The sequence below is a fragment of the Cottoperca gobio genome, chromosome 1 (assembly GCF_900634415.1).
Source record: "Cottoperca gobio chromosome 1, fCotGob3.1, whole genome shotgun sequence".
Classification (NCBI taxonomy): Eukaryota; Metazoa; Chordata; class Actinopteri; order Perciformes; family Bovichtidae; genus Cottoperca; species Cottoperca gobio.
In genome coordinates, this window is record NC_041355.1 from 147,746 (window position 1) to 168,213 (window position 20,468).

General features: G+C 42.4%; 3 protein-coding genes across 4 annotated transcripts; all 3 read left to right on the forward strand.

The window, feature by feature from the left end:
• The first annotated feature begins 115 nt into the window (after nucleotides 1-115).
• Nucleotides 116-7,127, forward strand: commd1 (copper metabolism (Murr1) domain containing 1). The gene is made up of 3 exons (XM_029439039.1): nucleotides 116-329; nucleotides 1,349-1,639; nucleotides 5,170-7,127. The coding sequence occupies exons 1-3, from the start codon at nucleotides 156-158 to the stop codon at nucleotides 5,275-5,277; spliced, it is 573 nt and encodes a 190-aa protein (XP_029294899.1). The 5' UTR covers nucleotides 116-155; the 3' UTR covers nucleotides 5,278-7,127.
• A 145-nt stretch (nucleotides 7,128-7,272) lies between these two features.
• On the forward strand, nucleotides 7,273-13,599 carry b3gnt2a (UDP-GlcNAc:betaGal beta-1,3-N-acetylglucosaminyltransferase 2a). Its single transcript, XM_029439026.1, has 3 exons — nucleotides 7,273-8,120; nucleotides 8,791-8,918; nucleotides 11,315-13,599. The coding sequence occupies exon 3, from the start codon at nucleotides 11,333-11,335 to the stop codon at nucleotides 12,527-12,529; it is 1,197 nt and encodes a 398-aa protein (XP_029294886.1). The 5' UTR covers nucleotides 7,273-8,120; nucleotides 8,791-8,918; nucleotides 11,315-11,332; the 3' UTR covers nucleotides 12,530-13,599.
• Nucleotides 13,600-14,432: 833 nt separating this feature from the next.
• LOC115010987 (uncharacterized) lies at nucleotides 14,433-20,233 on the forward strand. Of its 2 annotated transcripts, none has more exons than XM_029435916.1 (10): nucleotides 14,433-14,587; nucleotides 14,668-14,698; nucleotides 15,511-16,086; nucleotides 16,787-17,219; nucleotides 17,352-17,393; nucleotides 17,947-18,047; nucleotides 18,156-18,217; nucleotides 18,505-18,671; nucleotides 19,475-19,630; nucleotides 19,795-20,233. In XM_029435916.1, the coding sequence occupies exons 3-10, from the start codon at nucleotides 15,511-15,513 to the stop codon at nucleotides 20,157-20,159; spliced, it is 1,902 nt and encodes a 633-aa protein (XP_029291776.1). In that variant the 5' UTR covers nucleotides 14,433-14,587; nucleotides 14,668-14,698; the 3' UTR covers nucleotides 20,160-20,233. The 2 variants fall into 2 exon arrangements, with proteins under 2 accessions (XP_029291776.1, XP_029291781.1); XM_029435921.1 differs by having other exon boundaries at nucleotides 14,434-14,587; nucleotides 19,856-20,007.
• The last annotated feature ends 235 nt before the right edge of the window (nucleotides 20,234-20,468 follow it).

Here is a 20,468-nt window from a genome sequence, read left to right on the forward strand (position 1 = left end):
GGACCTTATTATACCCATGCATTAGTTAATAACTCATCTTTGGTGATAACGTTTCAGGCACTGTAAAACTACAACTCCCACAATGCCGTGTAGGGACAGACTTGATACACGTGATACGATCCATCCGCTTCATGTGACCACATTGACAAGCAAACATGGCGGATGTAGAGCCGACGAAGTCTCTGAGCGGACTGTTGAATGGAATAGCTCAAAACGTGTATTATAACAACACCGACATCACAGAGCAGCTGCTGAAAGATGAGTTGTACCCCGAGCTGTCCCAGGACGAGTTCAAGGCTGTGCATGAGAAAATGAAAGGCCTCATTAAGGTAATAAAACACCGTCATCCTGGAAGTACAGCAGACATAGTAACCACATTATAATGTTATAATGTGTGTGCGTGTGATTGATATGACAACTGGAAATATCTGTTCAACCTTTTAGACTTTTTAGTAGAAGCTGTAGCCAAAGTGTCTTATAAAAGTACATTTATTCAAGAACTGCAGGCCTACTTAAGTACACATTTGAAGTTTATATTAACAAGGAAGCACACACAAAATAAGTGCAATATCAGTGTAATAACATGTGAGTTATAGTGCAAAAAGATGTATGGTAGTAGTGGGAATGAGGATAGTGCAAAGCTAATGGTAATGTGCAAAAGATGAGCAACACAATAGCTCCATGAAAGATTCTGCTTTGTAAAGGTTTTCAGGTATATATCAGTTTATAACTTGTGTATATGAATCTTGATTAGACTGTGTTAAATGTAAATGTCGACAGGTAAAACTTATTAAAACTGAGATGTTTACATTCATTAGTCTATCTCTGTGTGTCTCACCTGTAGTCAGCAGGGGGCAGCACTAACATACATTACATACCTGTCATCTGTGACCTGCACAAGATCAACCACAACTACAGCCGTGGTGTCAAAATGAAAATATTAGCAGATTTAGAAAGTAGTTAGTAGGTTTTCACATACAAGTAAGTTGATTTTCTTACATAAACACATAAAAATAAGAGCAAATATTGAAATCATAACATTAAAAAACATTTGTACAAAAGAATTTGACAAACTACTGTGCAATGTTTCACATTAAGCAAAAGAGAAGACAGTTAAAATGCAAAGAGTCAAATCAGCGAGTTTTGTCAGAGAGCACGATAATGTGCAGCTTTAATGTGTGAAATATATAAAACAGCACAACAATAAAATAATTACTTTGACATATAACTTATAACACGTCGATGATGGACAACTCTGACTCTGAATTTAGGTTTTTCTAAGATTAAATCCTGACAGTGGCATCCCTTATTGTTGCTGCTCCTCATCCTCTTTTCCTCCATCTCTCAGTCTATCGCCACAGCAGACATGGACCATGCCCAGCTGGAGGCCTTCCTCACAGCCCAGACGAAGAGGCAGGGGAGCGGTGGGGTGAATGGCGAGCAGGCTACCGCCCTCTCTCGCTTCTGGAAGAGCCAGCGGCTCCGGGTGAGGGAGAGCTTGCTGGCTCAGAGCCGCTGGGAGCCCGGCCTCAGGGGCCTCTCCTGGAGGGTGGACCTCCACACTGCAGACAGCCGGGGGGACGCGGCCCACAGCTGCCCCGTAGCCCTGATGGAGCTGGAGCTTGGGAGAGCCGGACAGGTGAGACTGAGTGTAATCTTTCTTTAATAAGTGGCAGAAAATGCTGTTTTCATTCTCTCAAATATGGACTTTGAGAAACTGGGATTGACATTTTTCACTATTTTCAGATTAATTGATAATAAAAATAATCATTTGTTGCAGCTGCAGAAGTGCATTCACATTGGAAACGTCTAAGACACCAATATAGAGTCTAATGTTGCTTTCATTTTGAGTTTGTTGTTGTTTGACATTATTGCCCCACAATGCAGCAACAGAAGAAACAGACAAAATGAAGGACGTGGCCCAACAACAGCCTTGAATTGTTTTTGGGGGCTGAGGCCTGGCTCTGGATGTGGACGGATTACTGGTCTGTTTCAATAAGCCCCGCCCCCGGTCCCATGAGAAAGCTAAATTTACTGAATCTGGGTCCTGGGCTGAAAACAGTTTCAGATTCCCTCCCAGAGGATTACAGCGCTGATGCATTGCTACTCTTAATATAGTGACGTTCACTACAAACAAACACATTCCAGTGTGTGTCACTGAAAGTCATTGTGACGTGACACGGGGCGGCAAGCAAAGTGGGAAAACTTGCTAAACTTGCCAAACGAGCCGACCTGAACAGGCGAGCAAGTTTCTCCGTCTTTTACTTTGTCAGATGAGAATACTGGAGGTGCTGGAAATGAAACAACCCTGTCTCCAACTAAAATAAATTGCAGCAAATCCAAAATGCAACAGAACGAAGTCTGTCTTCTTGGATTCTGTCTCCGTCACAGTTTTAAAGAGCGCTGCAGAGTTCAGGTGTTGCATAAAGTTAGGACACTTGCGAGACTCACATTTATAAAAGAATCGTGTAAATTGAAACAGCTGAGGTTGACATCATATACATACATATAAAATATGAAAATGTTATATATATGAAAGTTCTATAGGCCTACTGTGTATACATTCGGGATGAATGCCAGTTGTATCGGTGCTCCTGACTTCGGGCTGTAATATTTTAGGAGGTAAAACTAGAAAATGGACCAAAACGTTTGTCTGGATCTAAATTGTTCTGGGATTTTATGGGCTTTTCATTGTGAAGGTCAAGATGGCGTCCTGGTGAGTTGACATTGTGTGTGATGTTGACGACAGTCTGTCCTCATTCTGTGTGAATGTGACCCAGTCTGCAGGTCCCACCGCTCAGAGAAAGCAGGTCAGCAGACTGGAGCATCGCTCGGCTGTATTCTACTTGACAACTGTAGGAAACACACGCTGTTATTGGTCCATTCCATTCTGATCTAATTATAGCCAACAGAAGAAGTAGGTGGAGGACGTGACATTAAACACCAAGGTGTCCTTAAACTCTTAGATCCCAGAGGAGCTGGATGAGACGATGCCCTTCATCCGTGTGGAGGAACTTCATACTGAAAACGAGGCCAAAATGTATTTTATTCACTTCATTATCATGTTTTCTGTTGAGATTAGTTGATTAGTCAATTAATCCATCAACAGAACATTAATAACCAATGATTTTGTTGATGTTTTCATAATTTAAGTCGGGTTTTTTAAGTACAAATTGCCAAACTCTCTGTGATTCCAGCTTCTCATCCGGATTTGTTATTTTGCTCTATTTTATACTTAAGAATATTTCATAGTTACAGTGAATCCATTTGGGTTTTTGGGACTGCTTTCTCAATTTAGCAATAACAAAAACACCCACATGCTTTATATTAGCGTCTGTGTAATGATGGCTTTAGTGTCTCATGTTCTGCACGAAGAGACACACCCAACAATAGGCGATAGCTGTATCCATGGAGAGGGATCATCCCGGTGTGACGTCCATCCTTGAGAACAATTAGAGGAAACAATGCCGGGACAGACGGGATACCCTCATCTTATAGCTCACGTACACTTCATCCATTTTTAAGTAGCATGTAATGACAGTCTGTGAGAAGAGGTTATGTTGCAGATAGAGAGTATCAGCTCTGAGGGTTTTTAAAGTACCACGAGCCCCCGCTGCAGACCCAACTGATAAGTGTTTAAAACATCATGTCCCGTTCACCTCGTGCAGTATCTTTATCTCCTCACCTGGTCCTTCAACTCTCCCACGCTCTCCTGGGCAGTTTGTCCATGTCATGAGACCAGATATCGTCTTAGATTTTGGATATCGTAATCTGGCATAAGTGTCTTATCCTGGTTTTAAAGGCTGCAGTACAGTGAAGTGATGTCATCTGAACCTACCAGAAGGTTTAAGTCAGGGGTCGGCAACCTTTACTATCTAAAGAGCCATGTTGCCCCTCTTCCACCAAATAAGATTTGTCTGGAGCCGCAAAACATATTTGATAACAGCTTATAGATTTAATATATAGTTATACTACATTTGTTGCATTTATGAAATTACAGAATGACAATAAAAGAAACTGTTGCTATGTTTACCTGTTTTAACAAATGAAAACACCAAACTCTTGTGAAGAGAAGGAAACAATACACTGGCATGTTTAGTCCTACTTAAATAAATTAAACACAGAACTATGCAGACATATTTGTTGAATAAAATAAATATAATATAAAAATGCATAAAACAATAAATACAATATAAAAATTAAATGAATAAAAAAAGTAGCCCACTTTGAAAAAAACAAACGTATAGCTGCAGCCTAATATCTTAAAGAGGAAACATAAACAAATCGGTCAGTTTGTATTTAATTATGTGCGTGTCAGTGTGTTTCCATCCACATGGAGGTGCTGATCATTTCTTTGGCTTTTAAACAGACAACAGCCTCACAAATGTCCCACAACATGTCTTTCAACATCACATCTTCTGTTTGCTCATTTCTCTCCACATATGAAGCACACAGGTCAGCCAGCATCGTTATCAGGGAAAGCAAATGTATCTGTCCGCGCAGAGTTAAAGAACTTTCCTCTGAAACTCATCTTTTTTTGGTTTTATCCATGGTTAGCACACCGAGTTAGTATATAGTATATATATATATATATAGTACTGTATGTGTGTATATATATATATATATATATATATATATATATATATATATATATATATATATATATATATATATAATCATAATAGCCTTTTCTATTCTTTATCTTTATTTATTCAGCTTGTTTGACTGTTATTTCATTTCTTTGTGTAAGTACGTACATTGAGTCAAGCGCATACTTGGCCAATAAAACTGATTCTGATATTTTGATTCTTTTCACCAAAACAAAATACAGTTTATACAAGTTTTAAAGCAGTATGTTCAAATATTGCATCCCATTGCTAAACAGAATAAAACAATTCAAGCTAAATGTTATTTAGTTTAAAGTGATACTCAAAGAGAAAGCAGCAATAACAGAGTTTAATATGGTGCAGAGAGACATGTTGTCCTGGTTCCACAAGGCTACAACAAAAAGCTTTGAAAAGTTCTTATTATGGTGGCAATGTTTCTGACACTGACATCAACCGAGACACTTTGCTGTCAAAGCTAATAAACCGAAATCCCATCTGTGTACTTATACGAGTAGTAATAATGTGTTGTAATGAAATGTCTTCCTTCTCCTTCCTCTCTCAGGACTCAGAGTTTATATGTCTGGAGTTTGATGAAACCAAAGTCAACCAGGTGCTGAAGAAGATGTCTGATATCCAGGAGAGCATTGACAGAATCGTTCACCGCACCTGAAACTGTGAGATGCTTCCCCAGACAGAGAAACAGGAAGGTGTGACTCTGACTGAGAGACGACGTAGGACCAGTCCATCTGTCTCCTCCTGAACACGCCTGTTTCCTCTCGGCAGAGGTGCCACAATGGATCCAACGCGGCTTTTTGCACCTACAGACTCGGAGAAGACACACTGTATAAGATATATGATCCTCTCAATGTAAAACTCCGAATTTAGACGTGTTCACCTATTAGGGGTCTGACTTGTTGAATTATTTACTTTGTTAACCGACCAAAACACCGGGGCGATCCTTCCTCTAATGGGAACATGTTGCCCACTGATTATAGCAGCAACAAACTGCAGCACTGCCCTTTGGAGAGAACGGGAAGATGAGGTCATTGAAGAAAGGATTAATTTGCTAATAAAGTCGTTTAAACCCAGTTTGAAGCAGGGATTTAAAAAGAGGATGATACAATGTTCGATCTAAACTTCAGACAGAAGTGAATGTTTGAGATGGAAAGACTTCAAGTCCATGCAAAGATGCAAAGATTCAAAAACATGGAGATTCACAGGCGGCACAAACTTCTCAGAGTTTATTGAGAAAACAAATTAAATCAATGTGAACGTCTTTTATACGTCCTGATGACGTCACACCGAACACATCTATGCTGATGTATGATCAACACAAGCTGCCATAACATGCTAACATTAGCATCACATGTTAATGTTGGAGCGCTAACATGCTAGTTTTTTAGCTTGAATTAAAAAATGCTAATTGTAGCTAATGTTAGCATATTGATTCTGTCCCTCTGAGAATGCTAACTGAGTAGCTAATGCTAACATTATTATGAGAATGTGCTAAATGTAAGCATTTCATTCAAATATTTAATTCAATACAACTTTATTCATCCCTGCAAGTGACACACAGACACCCTTATATATATATATATAACAATGTGAGCACATTAGCAAGGTAGCATAAGCATTTAGCTCAAAGTACAGCAGACAAAGTCCAGGTTAGACTGATAAAAGTCGACAGCTGAAAAGAGTTCAGAGCGTCCTGCTCCTTTTTAAGAAGGTGGTGTCGTCCATTTATGAGCCGCCCTGGTGTCAGGTGGCTTCAGGTACAGATCACACGTGGCTCATTCATTCTTAAGAGGAACAAAAGCCTGCAGGACTTCAGCAGCACTGGAGTTTTTAATCCATTCATTAGTTACTCTACTTCCTTTAAAGAGATAGTTCAGATGTATTGAAGTGGGGCTGAGGTTCTTCTCTACAGTCAGTGTATTACCTGCAGTCGACTAGTTTCTCACAGTTTGGAGATATAACTAAAGCCGTTATATTCTCTCTACACAGCCACCAGACTCCATTCAGAAAAACAGTCATTTTACCTCGCAGAGCACGGGACTTACTTAGTTTGATTGTGTTCATTTGTGAATCTGAATAAACCTATAAAACACCAAAGTCACACAATAAAAATGACTGTTCTTGTCAAAGGAGTCTGGTGTCTTCAGTTCCCCGTCAGAAAGGCCTGTCTTACGGCAAAGTAAAGGGGTGAACATATTCTTAGTATAGCGTACACTTAAACTTTTTTAAGTAGGCCTAAAATACGTTTTGCTGCTGCTATGTGGCTTCACTTTCGTGCAGTAACTTCTGTCTGTTTCTCCAAACGGGGCTTGCTGACCACCAACTTCTGCACACTATCCCTCTGAACTGTCCCTTTAAATAATACTTGTGTTGCATTATGAAAATAACACCAGCAGTTTTTTATCTTGTTGTTCTGTGGCAGTGAGGAGGCTCCATTACTCCAGAGGTGGATGACACTGACTAGATATCTAACATGCAATAAAGGTCTGATATCAGCTTGATGAATAAACTCCTAAAGTAAAGTTTAAATCATATAACACCTGGTTCAGGTCACAGTTTATGCTCGGAGATTATTGTTATAAACTGTAGCCTATAATAAATGTTCTTACGCATGTTTTTGTGCCAATTAAGATTAAAAGATTCAGTCCTAACAAAACAAACTCAAACAAAAGTCGGTTTTATAAATAAATAAAGGATAATGTAATCTTTCTTAAAGCCTGTGATTCAGGGTGCAGACATGTCTCTGCTGTTACTGATTTGTAATAAACGTCGAGTCTTCACTTCATGTCTGGTAACTGTTGAGTGGCCCGATAAGGCCCGGGGATGGTTTATGGGTGGAGATAAGACTGCTCCACCCTGCACACGAGTTTCCTCTACTTAATGAACTTTGTTTCTCTGCTAGTTTCAGATAAAAACGACTAAACTAAATTCAAAGTACTTGTTCATACTTCAACTCCTCTCCATCTCAGAGGAAGAATATTTACGTACATCTCCAGATGTGTGGAGTGTTTGTGATACACTGTGTGATGAAGTGTTCCTTTATGTGTTGAGAAGATTCCTCCTCCTCCTCCAGATAAATAAAGTGTTTAAAAAGCCTCTTGGATCAGCTGGAAATGGTAGATGGTATTCAGGCTGTTGAACACCTGACATTCCTGGAGCACATTTCAGAATGCAGTCAGCTCCCATTCAAGCCGAGGGAGGAGTCACTGCGCGCGCATGGCACAGGAGACACGCACATTTGTACAGAACCAACCTTTATACCTTTCTCCCCTCAGTCAACAGAGGATGTGACTTTCATGTCGGAGATTTTAGGATTAACGAGGATTTGGTGTTTCACGTATATTACAATGAGGATTAGTGCGCGTCCAGAGCTCCAAACACGCGCGTGAAGGATGAGGAGGGAGCTTTAGATCAGGTGCACTAGCTGCAGCCTGTTGATCTCAACTCTGTGCTTCACTTTTGATTTCACAACGAGGGCTTGAGGAGCCGGTCTGAAAGGTTTGTTAGTCACAGAATAGAATGACTTTGTTGTATTTGTGAGGGAAATAACCGGAAACTCACCTCAGACCGCGGAACACATCTACAAATAATACACAGAAAGTGCAGTTTGACTTTGTGCTTGAGGACACTGTGTATCACAGCCTGGATGACATATGTTGCATTGATCGTTTATTCCTAATTATCCTATAAGAGATTGTAGAATAGTGTGTAGAGTACGGATGTAGCCTCCTGCAGAGTGAGGGACCTCACGCATTAATAAGCATAATGTCCGTGTTAATACAAGTTATGGGAGAGGATTAGGACCACATGTGCAAACGTGTGGGAAATGTGTGCAACATTAAATATCCCCTGCCCTAAAATTAAAACACATAGCAATCATTTGTTAAATTAAGAAACTCTTTAATTCAGGTATCTTTCAATAAAAATATGTTTTAAAAACCCCCATTAGCAGTGAGTTTCCCAGCTCTGCAGAGCAAGTCATGAGCTGACAGTAATTCTATAGCTGCTATATCAACTCCTACGACACGTTGGTCCGGCTCTATGACAGGCGGTACATTACATGTGTCCTTAACATAACAGGTGTTGCTTCACTTCCGTGCATCAGTCGAAAGGCATGTAACGGGATGATCATCATCATGAGCTAATGTGTCTTTGTGTTAAACTGCAGATGGCTCCAGAAATGACAACGTGGTTCTTGTTGGAGACGTCCTCCTCCACCCTGCAGCTCCTCCACATGAGGCCAGGAGAGATCTGCGTCTTCCCCGCAGCCAACTGACCAATCGTCTGCAGTCACAGGTAACACGTGAGACAAGGTGTCCTGATGCAAATGTGTTCCTAAAAGCTGAATAAGAGAAAGATAAGGACAAAGCTCCAGGACATTTATATTAATGAGGGACTAAATATTACAGTTCTGCAGCACCACAAACTGCCAGAGGTAGAAGAAGTACAAGTGTAGAAATACTAAAACATAAAAGCTGTGCATTCTGTACAACATGATCAGCATCAAAACAAACTTAAAGTACAAAAAGTAAAGGGACTCATAATGCAGCTCATTTTACAATAATATATATGTATTGGATTAATATAGTCATTTTAATTACCTCATAAACTGCCGGGGAGCTTGTTAAGTTTGACATAATGAAGAGTATCTTGATCTATAATAATACATTATTATATATGTGTTGATTATAGTTTGTATTGTACTTAAGTGCAGTACTTGAATACATTCTTTCTATGCTAATATTTTGGATTGAAAACCAGACAGCCAACACCCGGAGTTACTGAGCAAACTAATCAAACCCTTCCGATAAGATAACGCTTCGTTTATCCTGAAGGGAAACTGTTGTGTTGCAGTACAAAGTGTGAATATATGGAGTGCAAATGAACAAGATATAAACAGATTATCAATAAGCTGCAATAAAAGTAAACCGGTAAACGGTGTGGTAACCAAAAGTGAACGTCAGCGTTGAGGATCATAAAGGTAAAGTGCAATCTGAACTGAGCTGAAAGGGGCTAAAACGGAGACTGGAGCCACCTCATGTGGATTAAAATGATTTATTTTAATGTGTATACTCTGCCCTGGTAGAAAAAGAAGCAAAGGGGGTGGGGGGATAAATATGACGGGATAAAACGATACGAGCGGCATAAAAACAAACATAAAGTGCATAAAACACTCAGCATTACGCTGAAGTAGTGGGGGCCCTGAGCTCGTGTCTCTAATGAGCCGGTCCAATACAGAGGGATAACTTCTGCACCAGCAGTAAAAGGTTTCTTCTCTTAGCGACACGGTTACTCACTAAGTACGACCTCCGTGCACTCGCATGTGTTGATGTGGTGCCATCAGTCATTCTTTATGTGCTTCTTGTTCATGTTTCTATCTTTTAAACAACTCCAAGGGTTTGTCTGTTAACGCCGTTCTGAAGGCTTCGTTGCCTCATGAGAATCACCTGTACAGGTAAACACGTCTTTTAAATGTCTCATTGGGTCTTTCCCCTTTTCCAACAAAGCTCTTTAAAGACGTTTGTTTAGCCTCATTGTTGCTTGTGGGCTTCATTTTTTTAAGTAAAGTATCACGTGACAGACGAGCGTCTTGGCATGTGTCAAGAGACACAGACGCACAGACAGATGTATCCGGTGATTTTTCAAAATAAAACCTTTCAAAATAAAATATTTTTTTATTCAATCTTTCTGTGCGGCCCGGTACCAAATGACCCACGTACCGGTCCGCGGACCGGTGGTTGGGGACCACTGGTTTCAATGACTCCAACCTTTTGAAATGTATAGACTTTGTTTTTATTATTTTACTTCCCCTGCTGTCTCTGGTGCGTTCACGCTGTAAGTGCATATTAATACGCATGTTTCTTTTTGTTGTTTTGATTAATATGTTATTGTCACGTTTTTACTTATAGTACATTTACATCTGTACACACATGTATTTTTCCTTTTCCTTTCTTTGAATACTAAACAGTGGTATTTTTATTTGATTAGACTTCTAATAATTATTTTATTTATTATTTATCTGTTATCTCTGTTTTGTTCCACTAATAAAGATACTTTAGAAGAAACAAAACTTTATGAATCTAACATATTGCATTTGCACCTTAAATCAAGCATCTTCTGTGTTTTCAATAAAACAAATCTTTACCAAAACAAAGAAACTTAGTAGTGACATCAAGTGGTAACTCTGTGTAAAGTTTCTACATGTATTAAGTAACTGAAAAACTTTATTAGTTTTGCATCGCTGTGTCGTCAATCTGTTGTTGAAGAATCGAGGTCGTTACATATCTGTGTGTAATGTGTGTGTCAGTCAGCAGACAAAGACTGCTGCCAGTAAACGGGCGTCATGTGCACGACTGAATTGAAAACGTGTGATTCCTGTCTGAATGAAGAGGAGGAGGGAGTAAAGAGGGGATGAGGAAAAACGCTCACAGGCCCGTTCTTGCAGGATTAGAGATAGAAATGCGGCCTTGTGTGCAGCAGGTCTGAGCTCTGAAACCAAACGGGGGGAATCAAGCTTCCCGTTGATTTGCTTTACCAGATTCTTCCGGTCGTATTCTTGCTAAAAGACCGGTCTCTATGTTTCCAAATGTCCCTTTATACCCCGGCTTTGTTGTAAGTCTTGATTCTGCAGATTTGAACTTGTTCCTTGTGGATTTTCAGTGATTTCCTTTATTTGTTGTCCTTTTGTGTAGCTGCAGCGGGGAGGCAACATGCCTGCGGCTCGCAGAAAACTCTGCATGATGATGATGATGTTCAGCATCTTCATCTGCGTGCTGGTGAGCGTGTCGTGGAACCTTCGACACAGAAGTGTCCAAGAGAAGATTCGAATCCCTTCACAGAGGTTTTGGCACCAGCACGTAGTGAGCGAATCTTTCTGGAACAAGGAGCAGCAGCGCCTGGACTTCATCTTCAACCCCATCGTCAACTTCGTGCTCTCCCGGAACTCTCTCGTCGAGCTGCCCGATTGGCTGAATGACACCGGACCGCTCGACCCCTGTGTACCAGACGACAGAGTCCCCATGCAGATATTGGACTACAACTCCCTGACGCAAGGCTTCAAGGATTTCCTTTTGCACATGCGCTGCAGGACATACCCCATGCTGATAAATCAGCCCCGTATTTGTGATGGAAAGCCCTTCCTGCTGCTGGTGGTCAAATCACAGATCCCACATTTTGACCGGCGGCAGGCCATTCGTGAAACATGGGGTCGTGCCGGCGTCTTAGCAAATCGCACTGTGGCGACGGTGTTCCTGCTAGGCAACGCTTTGCCAGTGGACCACTTCCCAGACCTGCTGGGGATGCTGGGCCACGAGGCGGAGCTCCACAAAGACCTCCTCCAATGGGACTACAGGGACACCTTCTACAACCTCACCCTGAAGGAGGTCCTCTTCCTGGAGTGGTTCAGCCAAAACTGTCCCCACGCCCAGTACATCCTCAAGGGTGACGATGACGTCTTTGTCAACACCTTGCGAATTATCGACTTCCTGGAAGGCCTGTCGGAGATGAAAGCCAAGGATTTGTTCATAGGTGATGTTATCAGGGACGCAGGTCCACTCAGAAACCCAAAACTCAAGTACTTTGTCCCAGAGAGTGTGTTTCTGGGGCAGTATCCACCTTACGCCGGAGGCGGAGGATATCTGCTCTCACGGGAGATAGCGCTGCGCCTTCACAACGCATCTCGGCAGGTAGTCCTGTATCCCATTGACGATGTCTATACGGGGATGTGTCTGAAAAAGCTGGGCCTGGCTCCCGACAAGCACAGCGGCTTCAGGACGTTTGACATTGAGGTGAAGAACAGGAACAACCCCTGCATCTACAGGAGCCTGATGCTGGTTCACAGCAGGACGCCACAGGAGATGTTGACGATCTGGCCGTGGATTATCCACCCGGAGCTGGACTGCCAGTGAACACCTTCATCTTTGTTTGCACTGTAAAATTATGTTAAATCCTCACGTCTAAGCAAAACGTCTGAGTTAGTATTTCAAAGTCATCAAAATGATTTATTATACTCATATTAAAGAAAGCATTTGATAAACGAGTGCTCTGAAACATGCATGTCCCTCGCTAATGCTAATGTTAGCGAGATAGCACGTGTACACGATACATGCAATGCTAACTGTAACTCCCATACCAGGATATTCCATGTGTACGATGTTGCATGCTAATGCTAACAGCCGATCGTTAACAAAGCCCCAGGAACAGCGACAGGCTTTGACGCTCACGATGTCACGTGACCACAGTCTTACAATGATGTCTGGAAATCAGCTGTTTGTTTTTGTATGAACTCTTAAATATCCATTATTGAAATCATTAGGTCCTCAGAGTTGTTTCCTTTCCTCCGGTCGTGTGAATGATGGGATGCAGAAGGTCGAGGTTATTTTATACTCGGTAGACGAACCATTTTGTCTTCATGCCCCACTGAGCAACTTTTATAGGAATGAACCGGGCCCCGCCTCCGACGCTGTATCCAGTTCTCGTTATACAACATGTTTGTACGCATACAATAAGCATACATCAATTTTAAAATGTATCCGTTCATGAACTCTAGTTTTGGACAAGTGGAAGTTCTGACCTTCTGATGGCATCAAGTCAGAGGATCTCTAAAGTCTTTAGGATTCAACCTCTTGTGAATGTCTGTCAATGTTTACGGCAATCCATGCAATAGCACACACATTGCCAGCGCCGCGCTAATATAGTGCATGTGGCAAAAAACTAATGGACATAATCGTGCATATGGATTTCACTGGTGCATGTTTCTTTAAATGTCGACATGAACGTAAAATAAAATAATCCTTTATTGATCCGCAGAGGGTTACAGCTGTTGTAGTAAGAATAAGATAATAGGTAAAAATAAAAACTATGCAAAAGCAATTCAACTTAAACTTACAAGGCAAGCAGTACACACACACACACACACACACACCACACACACACACACACACACACACACACACACACACACACACACACACACACACACACACACACAAAATAATAAATGATGATACTTAGAGTTTAGTTATTATAATATAATGTAGGATGGGATATAAACACACAGTGTGTACAATAAGTAGATTGATCACACAGCAACACCACGCAGACTTTCTGAATTAAAGTTTTACATTTGTAGTTATGAAACGCTCGCTGTTGTGTTCAACATGTAAGTGTGCTGTTACTGTTACTGGACATCCCAAACAGAGAATCAGAGACGACTCTGTCTGTTAAAATGGTTTTGTAAATCTTTTCCGATTAATAACAAAATAAAGAAATCTATTGTGCTTTTGTCTTTTTGTAAAGATAAAACGGATTTGATCCTATTTTTGATTTGTTTTCAATACAAATGACTTTATTTAGGATCCCATTAGTAAATTCCACATTTGCTTTACATTACTTTTCACCTTTAAGTTATTTTTTTGTTTGAAAGGTATTTAATAAATGTTATTAAAACAAATATGTAAACACATTTTTTAGCTTCGCAGTGCTGCAGACACAGACGCTCAACATGATGCTTTTTTATATTAATTTAACAAATCGATAATTTCTTCTTTCTGTAAGAAAATTAGGAAACAGAAACTAAAACAGCGACTACATTTATGTGATTTGTAAGTCTAAAAACTATGCATTTTACACAGCCACATAAAGGAACTGTACATGTGGAGCTTTTCTATGAGAAGTCTAATGAAACGACTGAATGTGAAATACAACAGCGACCTCTGGTGGACAAAGCTGATGTTCACGTGCAGCAAAAGGAAACGCAATCAGCTAATTGATGGTTTTCAGCTGCTCACACAAAAGGAAAACAGCAGTTTAACTGAAGCTGTGAAGCTCGACTTCCTTCATTCCCCCGCACGTGTAAGTAGTGAAACAGACTCAGTTCTGGGAGTGAAATGCAACAAAAGAACAGCTTTAGCTTTAAAAGTGTGCTGCTCATATTTGGGATATTTTGGAAACACTGTGCCTCACAGGTAAGGCTGTGAAATCAGCTGCTTTTGTGTTAATACTTTGAAATTGCTGCAACTTAATTGTTGCTTTCTTGTGTTTGCAGGTGATAAAAGAAGCAGCCAACAAGCCTCCAGGTGAGATTCATTAATGAAAGCAAGCGTACCCAACCCCTTCTCTATAAGCTTCAATATTGATTCTGATGTTCGCTGTGAATCCTGGTATTGCAGTTGATATTGGTGATCTCTCTCTTTGTATGTTTGACTCCTGTTTTTAAAGCTTGTACGTCCACAAATTCTAAATCTAAACAAATGAAACTGTTTTTTTCTAACTTGAAAGGCGAGCTCAATAAACCAAAAGCATTATTAGCAAGTAAACGACTGTTCCCCTTCTCCACCTTGAGATCCTGCACAGCTACTTTGACCTTGTTGGTCTTTGTTTACATCAAAACAATAGTGCATTTAGTTCTTTGCTGCATTTAATTTGATGATTAACTAAATTACTTTTCCTGCATGTGAAGTTTTAAAACTAGTTGACAGCCCATAAAGTCCTTTTTTTAAATTGCATTTTAATACAGTACTGAAACAAGTGACTATACCTGCAGTGGTGGAAAGTAAAAGTCTTCACTTAAAATCTTGTATTATACATATTATTGTATGTTATGTACTAGCTGCAATAGAACTATTGTGTCTTTCTACTGTTGGGTGACTTTAGTTACTGTATTAGAATGCATTGCATTTTAAAATGTGCAGCTGTAGTAAAATCATCAGTTAAATGTAGTGGAGTAGAATACTGCGGGGAAGGTACCTCGAAATTGTACAGTACTTGAGTAAATGTACTAAATGCCTAAACATTAAAGGTGCTTTCGGAAATGTTTGGCAGTTGTGTTCACACCAAACATGTGACGCCGCTGGTGTGTTTCTCTACCGCTGGTGTGTTTCTTCCTCAGATGGGCGCGGCGGGGACGGCAGTGCCTTCTTCGCCCTGCGGAGCTGCCACCAGCAGCTGCATGACGACGGCTGGCGAGTTCTTCTCCCCGGACTACCTGTGCTCCAACCCGCCTCTGTGGTGCAACTGGACCATCCAGGTGGATCCTGCAAAGAGGATCCACCTGCACCTGGAGGACCTGACCCCCGATGACTCCTGCCACCTCAAAAACGACCAGATCCACATGGACGAGCCCGCCGGACATTATCAGGGTGACAATGTCCTGCAGAAGTGCTGGCGTGAGGCCAAGTACACGTCCTCCTCCAACACGCTGTATGTGGTGCTGCTGATCGGCGGCTGGCCCAGCCCGCCCTACAGGGGCTTCTACGGCCGCTACCAGGCGTTTGGACCCCCGAGAGTTTACAACCCTCAGGAGGGATCACCAGAGACAAACAGGAAGTCCCAGGCGTCTCCTGGACTCGTGGACTTCATTGAGCTTGTTGAGGAGGCAGAACATCCTTCATATGATTATTTAACTCAACCTTCAGCCGCTACGACTAAACCGCCCTGGAAGCCCGAGGAGGCCGCACGCACTGAGGTGTGGGCTAATGCCTGGCTCTACCAGAACACGCTCCAGCCACACTTATACATTTAAGCCTTGGTCATAGAGGATCTGTTTTAAAGGGAAACTACGCCTATTTTCTTAACTCCATGCATGTTATTACTCTGACGGTCCATAAAATATCAACATGGACAAAACGGTGAATTAATAAATTGCGGTCGCTATTAACAGTAGCTATTTAAACAATGGGGTGTTTTGGCAGGATGTCGTCCAAGTGACGGTTCTCTCCGCCCAATCAGTGGTCTGCAGTGTTTTAACTCCACCTTCAAGCATCGGCTCACCTTGACCGAGGTGGTGCTAAAACAGTTCCAGGTACTTTCCACAACGGAAAACCAAAATAAAGTTGAGCCGCACCGTGCAGTGCAAGTAAACTGCATTTAGTCACGTCCTGCATTTAAAGTGCTGTAAAAAATATATATTTACATTTTATGCAGCTTTATACTTCTACATTGCGGAACCTAATATTATCTATTATTAATTCTGAAATGTGTCACTTTTCATAATGAGTACTTTTACTAAAGTATGATTTGAATGCAGGACTTTTGTTAAACGATATAAAGTTGCAGCAAATAATAATTCTAGAATATTTTCACCTGGATTTATTTTCATTATTGAATTCACTTAACATTTTAAAATGAGTTTTAAAAGCACTGATCCGTTCTCTATCTTCACTCAGGTGGGTGAAATCCACCATCCGGCCTCGAGGAACTCCAGCCTGTCCACAGCCGTGCCCACAGCCCCCCCCACAGCCGTGCCCACAGCGGCAGCATCCACTCAGGGCTCCTCTCGCCCGGGAAGAGGTGTCGCTCACACCCCTTCAGGCCCGTCTGTCTCGACCGTCCCTCCTGAATCTCCGCAGCAGAGACACGACGGTCAGAACCAGGCGCTCAAACCCACCACGAGCAGCCCAACGACTAATGTGCAGGAAGCGTCGACGCATCGAGAGGAAGCTGCTGTTCCAGAGGAGGAGAAGTCTGCAGACGGGGAGAACAGGATGGAGGTCGGCGAGGTCTCGGATCAACTTCCTGCCACCTCTGAAGCACCAGAACCAGAGGAGCCTCATCCTCAGCCCAACATGGTGGAGCCGCTCTCAGACCACAGAGGGCAGCGTGAGTGCTTCTGTGTTTCATGTGCACGCTGACGCTTTAAATGATGCAATGATCACTTGTACTGTAGGAGCAGTATCACACAACACAAGAAGTATAAACATTTCAATCTGTTTGACTTTGTTTCTCTTGTAGTCGACCTTAGAAATGACTCTGAGGTTTCACATCTTCCTGGAGGTGAGTGAGTAAAGTTCAAAGCCTATGGTATCCAACACACAGATGATGAGAGAAATGATTTGAATGTGTTCCTGTTGGTCAGCTTTACACTGTGCAGCTTGCTTTAGCATTACTCTGGAGATGAGATGTATACTTGTACTGTTGAGAGGAGCTTTGTTGATCCCACGACGAGGAAATGTAGTTTCTGCAGCTCAGTCTGTAATGATGTAGCTTGGAAACGGAGGGGCGCCGGTTCAAGTCCGTGCACAGATCAAGTATGGAGTTTTCCAGTTTGCTTCCTCTGAACTGCCGGGGTGCCCTCGAGCAAGACACTGGCCCGTCCAGGGGCTGTTTAGTAGCTGCCCACTGCTCCTTATACTAGGATGGGTTAAATGCAGAGTCTAATTTTCATGCGTGACGATAAAAAGTTGATATTCATAAACGCACTGTACAATAAATTGATCCATGATGGATAATAGATTTTCTACACGTCGTACTAGGACCAGGAAAACGTTTAATATAATCACACATGGAAAGCAGGATGCTTTGGTGCTTTGACATGTCTCCCCGACAGATCACCTGTTTGAAGTGGCTGTTGAAGTGAACTTCAGTCAGGATGCGGAGGAGAGCTGGGACAACCTGGCCATGTCCCTGCTGCTGTCAGTGGAGGCGTTGGTATGTGAATGACATGACTGTGCTACGTGTAGCATGCTAGCATCATTATAAAGAAACTGCAGCGTCACTGATCCCTGAAGATGCAGTGACCTCGTTGTGTTTCTGCAGATCAGCAAGCGGCTGGAGGCTCTGCCCACGCCGCTGTCCATGTCTTCTGAGAGAATCAAAAGGTTGGTGCACAACTCTCTCAAAACTGCTGCGATGCAAGCTGAAGGTTTGTGTTTACGTACATCAGAAACAGAGGGAGCACGCAGAGTGTCAGCTTGTACAACTCCCCTCACATATTTATTCATTCCCCTGAATGTTCGCATCGTCTTCTGCATCTTCAGATCTCTCACTACATACGTGGTGAGAGATGCAAGACAATCAAATGAGCATGTTCTTATGACATGAAGCTCCCTTTCCAGTTTCTAACATTACAGTTTGAGTTGACTTGTGATGCATCCTGTCTGTGCAGGCTGAGTGCAGGAGTGCTGTACATCCTCTGGCTGCAGATCGGACAGGGGCCTGGAGGTCTGCAGGTCCACAGGACCGTCCACGCCGCCCTGCAGGGCCTCATCGCCACGCGAATCGGCGGCCGAGAAAACCGCAAGAAGGCCATGATCCTCTCCGTGTCGACTGCAGGTACAGCAGGGAAACAAACACTGCTGTGACGAGTGTGTTCACACACACACTCAGTGGTGGAGGAAGTATTCAGTGGAACTAATGACGCTGTAAAAATACACAAGTAAAAGTCCTGCATTGGAAATGTTGCGTAAGTTAAAGTATTTAAGTATAATAAGAAATGTTCCCTTATTTTATTATTATTATTGCTCATGCATTAATGTAAAAGCAGGACTTTACTGTTGTAGCTCATTTTAAACTAATCATTAATTTCATTATGGATTAATCTGCTGATTATTTTCTCCATTAATCGATTGTTTGGTTTGTAAACATTAAAATAAAAACAGAAACATATCATCAGAATAGTGACTTATTGTTTCAGCTTGCATAAAGTGTTGGGTTTAATATTTAACAAAGAATATTTTATAAGTTCCTCTTATGTGTTAAAAAAGCTTTTGTTGTAAAGTAACAAAGCTTTCAAATAAAGTTTGTGAAGCAACGATATATTTCCCTCTGAGATACTTAAAGTTCACACTTTTGAATGTTTATGTAACTTGTATTAAGTCTGCGCGTTGGCTTTCTACACACCCGACCTGCGTCCCACACGGACATGTTCCTCTGTATGCTGCGGCGCCTCGCGTGCTGGCCCTCTACAGGAGGATCTCATGACCTCTACAGGAGGATCTCATGACCTCTACAGGAGGATCTCATGACCTCTACAGGAGGATCTCATGACCTCTACAGGAGGATCTCATGACCTCTACAGTTCATTAGAACATTTAGAAACGGTTATCAGGAGTCCTTTCTCTCCCCGTGTGTTTCAGATGTAAACGAGTGCGAGACCCAGCTGGTGAGGTGTCACGTTAACGCAGACTGCGTGAACCGCTTCGGATCGTACTCGTGCCGCTGCAGGCCGGGCTTCCAGGACGAGTCCCCCCCGGGGTCAGGAGGCACCGTCTGCGCTGGTGCTGCGGCTGCAGGTGAATTGAACTCTCGGCCGCACTGCTTCATTATAGATGCGCAAAACTAAAATAATCCAGAGCCCCCCCCCCCCCTGGCCTTCATTTATAACATGTCTGTGTGTAGGGGCTCATTGTGTGGTCGTTCGGAGGTGAACAGCTTCTGACTTCCTGTTTGCCTGCAGGTTGCAGCTCAGGCCTCTCCGCTGAGACTAAAGGCGTCTACGTGCTTTTCTTCCTGCTCAGCTCCCTCATCCTGATGCTGCTGGGGGCGGCCTGCCTGCTGTACCACCGTCACCGCCGGGGGGGCTTCCTAGTCCGGTGCCACAGCAGCATGCCTCCGCCTGACCCCAACAACAACCACCATCATCATCATGATGACAGCTGCTCCAGACCCGTTGACCTGCCCCCCCCACCGCCCCCCTCCCGGGGCTCCAGGGAGGGCTGGCCCCAGGTGAAGGAGCGCTGCCCGGCCGTGGACCTGCCGCTGCTGCGCTTCAGCCCGCTGCTGCCGCCGGACATGGAGCCGCAGGAGGGCAGGAAGATGTGAAGAACCGCGTCTCCGTCTTTTCATTCTGTTTTCTCATTCTGTCCACGGTTTGAATTAAACTCGCAACAAAACAGCTTTTGATCTTTTACTTAAGAATACAGGTTGATTTATTTGTTATGTACAACACAGTGTAAGTAAGACAGATGAATGTAAAATAAGAGAGAACATAGGATGCATGAGATGGAGAATAAAACCCACCGTTACAAATCTGTCCCATTGCAGCATGCACATAGTCACTCTCTTCTTTACTAAATCATGTTTCTACAGGTGGGGATTTGAATTTTAAAGACTAACTCAAAGTATGTCACC